Raw genomic sequence first — 6,000 nt, forward strand, 5'->3', positions numbered from 1 at the left:
TATCTGTCTGGTTTTGTGCCAGTATCATGTTGCTTTTATTACTATAGCTCTGTAGTGTAATATGAAATGGGTTACGATAATATTTTGGTTTTTTAAAGGGATTGCTTTGGCTAAACTCAGTCTTTTGTATCTCTATAAAAACTTTTGGATTTTTTTCTGTCTATGAGCAATGACATTGGGATTTTGATTATAGTTGCATTGGATTTATAGATTGCTTTTGTAAGGTGGCTATTTTCACAATATTGGTTCTTTGATTCCACGAGCATTGAAAGCCTTCCACCTTCTACTGTCTTCTTTAATTTAATTTAATTTCTTACTTTAGAGCCTTAAATGTTTTTATTGTACAGGATTTTTATTTTGTTGATTAGGTTTATTTCCACATTTTTTTAGGGGTGATTGTGTGTGGGATTGTTTTCCTGGCTTCTCTTTCACTCTATTTTTCATTAGTATATAAATAGGCTATTGTTTTTTTTTTTTTGATGTTATTTTTGTGTTCTGAAATTTTGCTGAAAGCATTGAAATTCTTCTGTGATCCTGATATATGTGGCTACTACATGTTCCAGGTAAAATATGTTTCTTGCTTTTTGGAGCTGACTCTTAGGAATGGGGATGGGCTGGGTGGGTGGGGGGAGGGCCCACAAGAAGGAAAGAAGCATGCTATTCCCCTAGGATAAACTCAGTCCCCTAGGAAAAGGGACAGAGTATGACAGGATGTTGCATTATGTTGCTGCCTGCAGCTACTGTGAACTGGTTCCTGGAAGAGAAGCTGAGGGATGGATGGGGAAGGGGCAAAAAGAATGAGGGCCAGGATGATAGTTTACCAATTGATTCCGAAACTTTAATAAATGTCAGTCAATATATAGCTTGGGAAAAAAGCCTCCCTCCAGACTCTGGGCTGAGTTTCAGGGAAGTTCTTGGCTCCACTGCTCAGGCAGCTGGGTGGGTCGCATGCTTAATTCAGGAATTCATAGACCTGGAGGAACAATGAGCTTCACCTTCACTCTGAGCACTTCACCCTGAATAGCACAGAAATCCCTGCTCAACAAAGACTGGGAGAAGAAGTTCACCATGACCAATGTCAAGTTCACTCTGAGCATTCTACCCTAGGATAAAAATTCCTGCTGTAACCTACTTCCCTATTATGCCCTAATGTAAGATTCCTGTCCGAAGCCCTTGTCCTTGCCAATGTCAAGTTCCTACCATGTGGCATGATACCCCATTATGGCTCTGTACAACAGAGGCCAAAACAGGTAGTCTGCTACAGAGCTGGGAATGAGATAGGTGATTGGCTACGGAGAAGAGGAGGGAGTGTGAACATCTGAACCTCACCTACCTGCTTCACTGGCCTATTTGCTTCACAGCCAGTATAGGTTGGCATATTTTCCAGAAAAATCCAGATGAAGTTGGGTCTGGGATAAGAGAGTGAGTATGGAGGAAGGTTAAGAAGATCATCTGTATGGTGCGCTGGAGATGGGGTCAGAATGGAGGTGATCTGCTACAGAGATAGGAGTGAGACTGGGGAATTGGATTTCGTGGAAAGGAGGGAGCCTTGAAGATCCACAATTAAAGTATCTTCTTCCCAGGCAGGAGTAACCTACAGGATCCCAGAGAATTCCTGATGATGTTGGAGGCTGGGTGGAATGAGTTGGGAAAGGGAAGATTGGAGGTCTACATGATCTTTTCAAGTTAGGTGTCCCCCAATGAAATCCCTGCCTGATGAGGTCACCCAGAAAAATCAGAGTAATAAAGGGGAGTTGGAGGAACATCATCACCTGTTAAGACTTTCATGAAGACAAGAGGAACAGCCACTACTCAGGCCTTGGTTCCTTTCTACTTTCTCACTGGTATTGCAGGGGCCATATTAGATCTAATGCTCTGTACATCAGATCAGGCCTCTGAGGAATTGTAGGAGCCTGTGGTGCTCCTCTCTCCAATCCATTTTTTCTTTACAAGGTTGACTTCTACATCCCTGACAATAATCTGCATCTAACCTACCTGTTTCCCTGGCCTGAGTTGCCCCATGGGTTCTTGAATATTAATATTTTAAACACTATTTTCAAAACTAATAGAGGCTATATGAGTCCTCCATATCGAGCTGAGCTGTCCTGAGCAGCTTCTATTGTAAGACCAGAAAAAAAAAAAAACAAAAAACCCGAGGGTGCCCCAGCACCCCATGCCTCACCCATATCACTCACGAGAAATGGTCTCCATGCAATAAGCAAGAGGATTTTTATTCCAGAGGCTCTGGGGTCCACAGTCATACACGCGCAGAGGTAGAGGACTGTGAGACCCCATGCAACTGAAGTCAGAGGTATTTAAAGCAGAAAAATCACAAGGCAAGGGGTGGAGGACAAAAATCCCAAGGCAAGGGGTGGAGGACAAATCATACAAGGAACTGGGGAAACTACAGAATGAGGAAGTCAGGCAATAGTTTATGCCTTAAGGAAGGTTAGAGATTATCTGGAGCAAATATCCTTGGGGCATTGTATAGTTAAACATTGGGCCTGTCACAGGGTCGGCTATCTTTCCCAAGCTGAAAGCAGTAAAACAAGTTACTCTGTGATGGGCTAGTTGCTTAGGGGTCTAAAAACATTGAATTGGCGTCTCTCACTATCCCAGGAGGACCTCCATTCTTTGCCACCTCCCCCACTACCTTCATCAGACTCACTGAAGAATAGAAGTTAGCTTCCTTTCCCCACCCATCTTCCCTGCTTGTTGAGTCCTCTGAGCTTGCCAAGCTGCCTTCAGCAGACAGATAACCCAGGTAGACCTCCTTTCTCTTGCCAATTCTCTGCATAATTTCATCAGATCTGCAGCTCCTGAACCATACAAACCTACAGATACTGAATCATACAGACCTGTAGATCTGGAATGATAAAGTCCAAGGATACCCATCAGAGGCATGCTATACCAGGACCATCGAGGTTAATCCCCCCCCCTCCTAGTACCTACTACAACAGGAACATCCAGGACCCAAGGCATCCAGATGGCTAAAGGTCCATGAAAGAACACAAGCAACAAAGCCAGGTACAGAAGGTAAACAAGAAGAAAGGCACAGGAAAGGATGCTTGACACTCACTTAGAAGGGGGAATAAAAAGGTCATAAGAGGAAGATTGAGGAAAAAACTCGGTGAGAGAGGGATACAGTGGTGAATTGGGGAATCAGGTGTAGGGAGAGAGAGGAGGGATGACCAGATATCTGGGAGAATGAATGGAAATCTGCAACTGACAGGAGTGGAAAGGTAGGAGGTCTCTCCAGGAATAGATAAGACCTGGGATAAGGAAGGTACTCCCAGAATTGAGGGGGATGTCCTGAACTATGATTCACCATATTGAAGATATGGGACACCTCCTGTAGCCAGGCAGAAACCCCAGTGGAGCCATAGGGACAGCAACATACCCATATTAATTGTGACCAAAATTTATCCTGTCTTCAAGAAATGCTAGCATGGGGGATATAGCAGAGACTGAGTGAATGGCCAACCAATAACTAGACCAATTGGAGACTCATCACATTGGCAAACACCAATCCCTGACACTATTCATGATACTCTGCTATGCTTGCAGACAGAAGTCTAGCATGGCTGTCTTCTGAGAGGTTCTATCCAGCACTTGACTCAGACACATACAGACACCCACAGACAAACAGTGGATGGAGCTTGGAGACTCTTATGGAAAAACAGGAACAAGGATTGCAGCATGCAAAGGCATAGGAACTCCACAGGAAGACCAACAGTGTCATCTAACCTGGACCCTTGATACTCTCAGAGACTGAACCATCAACCAACGAACATTGATGGGCTGGACCTAGGCCTCCCTGCACATAAGGAACTGATGTGTTGCTTGGTATTCATGTGGATCCTGAACAACAGGAGCAGGGACTATCCCAAAAGCTGTTGCCTGAAGGTGGGATGTATTTTTATAGCTCTGCTGCCTTTTCTGACCTCAGTGGGAGATTTGCCTAGCCTCACAGAGACTTGAAGTGCCAGGGCTGGGGATTCCCTGGGAGGACCTAACCAACTCAGAGAAGAAGGGAGGTGGGATTGAGGGAAGAATTGTGGGAGGGGGTCAATGAGTGGGATGTAAAGTGAATATGTAAAATAATAAGAAGAAGAAAGATTAAAAGTCTGAAAAACTGCCATAGAAACTCTTGAAAATATTTCTTATGCTATATTTAATATTTTAAAGCACATCATGTCAAATCTGAGTAGTTCAGGGTATTGTAGTATTTGTATATTTTATATATATATATATATATATATATATATATATATATATATATATATATATATATCACAAAAGAATTCAGAGAGTTGGGTATGTGGCATTATTTAATAAAAATACAAATATTACTAAAATAAGACCCTTTATACAGTTACTATGGAATAAAGAGTGATATGCGATATGTCTTAATAAAGGTCCATAATCATAGGGACACCAGGCCTTGAGTTTGCATGACCTCTGAAAAATAACTTGGCTGTTTAGATTGATATCCTAGACTTAAACATAATGGAAAATCACTCTACAGTATTGTATTCTTTACTTGAATTCCTTAGTATTTGATTTCATTTCATAATTAGCATTAGAAGATAGAGCTTAGTTGAGAGATACCTTCAAAATTACAAAGAGACTTGACATAAGGAAGATAGAAGAATGTACCAGTTTTTACTTGTTTAATCTGGCTCGTTGCATGTTCTTATTAGCTGCAGCTTTGCAAGGTTTTGTTACCTATTTATTGCCAGAGCTATCTTCAGGCCCAGAGCTCTTTTCAAGGCTGCCTTTATTTCCTTGTTCCTTAAGCTATAGATGATAGGGTTCAGCATGGATGTCACTGCTGTGTAGAAGAGGGCCAAGAGTTTATCCAGTACTGGTAAGTAGCTAGACTTGGGCCTCAAGTAAGTAATAGATCCTGATCCATAGAAGAGTGTGACTACAAGTAGGTGGGAAGAACAGGTAGAGAGAGCTTTATGGCGCCCCTCAGGGGAAGGCATCACCAGCACTGCAACCAGAATTCTGACATAGGAATAAATGATCAGCAAAAATGGGCTAGATATGCAAAGGACTGCTGCCACAAAGATTGCAGCTTCATTTTGGGATGTATCTCCACAGGCAAGCGCTAGGACAGGTGGAAGGTCACAGAAGAAGTGATCTATCTCACAGGGTCCACAGAAGTTCAAGGAGAAAATAAAATTGGTCTGTCCCAACCCTACAATACATCCCATTCCCCATGAAACTATTGCCAAATGGGCACATACACCAGGACTCATTTGGGTTGCATAGTGTAGTGGGGCACATATGGCCATGCAGCGGTCAAAGGCCATGGCTGCCAATAGGCAGCACTCAGTTATACCAAAGAATGTGAAGAAAAACATCTGTGTGGCACATCCCTCCCGAGAAATTTCTCGGGCCTCACTCACAAGGCTCTGCAGCATCTTGGGTATGACAGAGCAAGTGTAGCCAATTTCCAGGAGAGACAAGTTGGCCAGAAAGAAGTACATGGGGGTGTGTAGGGCTGGACTGGTACAGATGGCAAGGGCTATGAGTGCATTTCCTGTCAGCGATACTGAGAACATGAGGAGGATGAGGGTGAACAGGAGGAAACATTCTCCAGGAACCTCAGAGAACTTGGCAAATGCAAAGCGTTTGACAGACAAGCTGTTCTCTTGCCACAGAGAGCAGTTGACACTCATCTCCTGTAAGACAGAGCAGAAAGTCATTAGAACCATTCTTGCCTATGAGGGAAATTAAACCTTTTAAGATTTTAAGAGCTTCGGTTACAGCAGAGACAGAATCTTTCTAGGCAGTCAAAAAATCAAAGCTTAGTACCTCAATGATTCATCCTCTCAGGTTTTCATTGCTCATACTTTGTTTATATCAGGTGATTTTCTGATGTGTACAAAATTAACAGAGAATGATGTACACTGTAGTCCCAGCACTAGTGAAGCCAAGGCAGAAGGCTTACCATGAGTCTGAGTTCAGCTACACATTTGGAGTAAGCTA

At 42.8% G+C, this 6,000-nt stretch overlaps 1 protein-coding gene across 2 annotated transcripts; it reads right to left on the reverse strand.

Moving 5' to 3' along the window:
* Positions 1-4,724: 4,724 nt before the first annotated feature.
* On the reverse strand, positions 4,725-5,690 carry LOC127669358 (olfactory receptor 10C1-like). Of its 2 annotated transcripts, XM_052163168.1 has the most exons (2): positions 5,359-5,690; positions 4,725-4,926 (listed from the first exon to the last, which is right to left on the reverse strand). In XM_052163168.1, exons 1-2 carry the CDS (start codon positions 5,688-5,690, stop codon positions 4,725-4,727), a joined length of 534 nt encoding a protein of 177 aa, XP_052019128.1. The 2 variants fall into 2 exon arrangements, with proteins under 2 accessions (XP_052019128.1, XP_052019127.1); XM_052163167.1 differs by having other exon boundaries at positions 4,725-5,690.
* Between the last annotated feature and the right edge of the window lie 310 nt (positions 5,691-6,000).

Source organism: Apodemus sylvaticus, chromosome 19 (assembly GCF_947179515.1).
Source record: "Apodemus sylvaticus chromosome 19, mApoSyl1.1, whole genome shotgun sequence".
Taxonomy (NCBI): Eukaryota; Metazoa; Chordata; class Mammalia; order Rodentia; family Muridae; genus Apodemus; species Apodemus sylvaticus.

Excerpts from the sequence above, each read along its gene's own strand:
- LOC127669358 (XM_052163167.1), bottom strand. The coding sequence starts at position 5,690 with ATGAGTGTCAACTGCTCTCTGTGGCAAGAGAACAGCTTGTCTGTCAAA.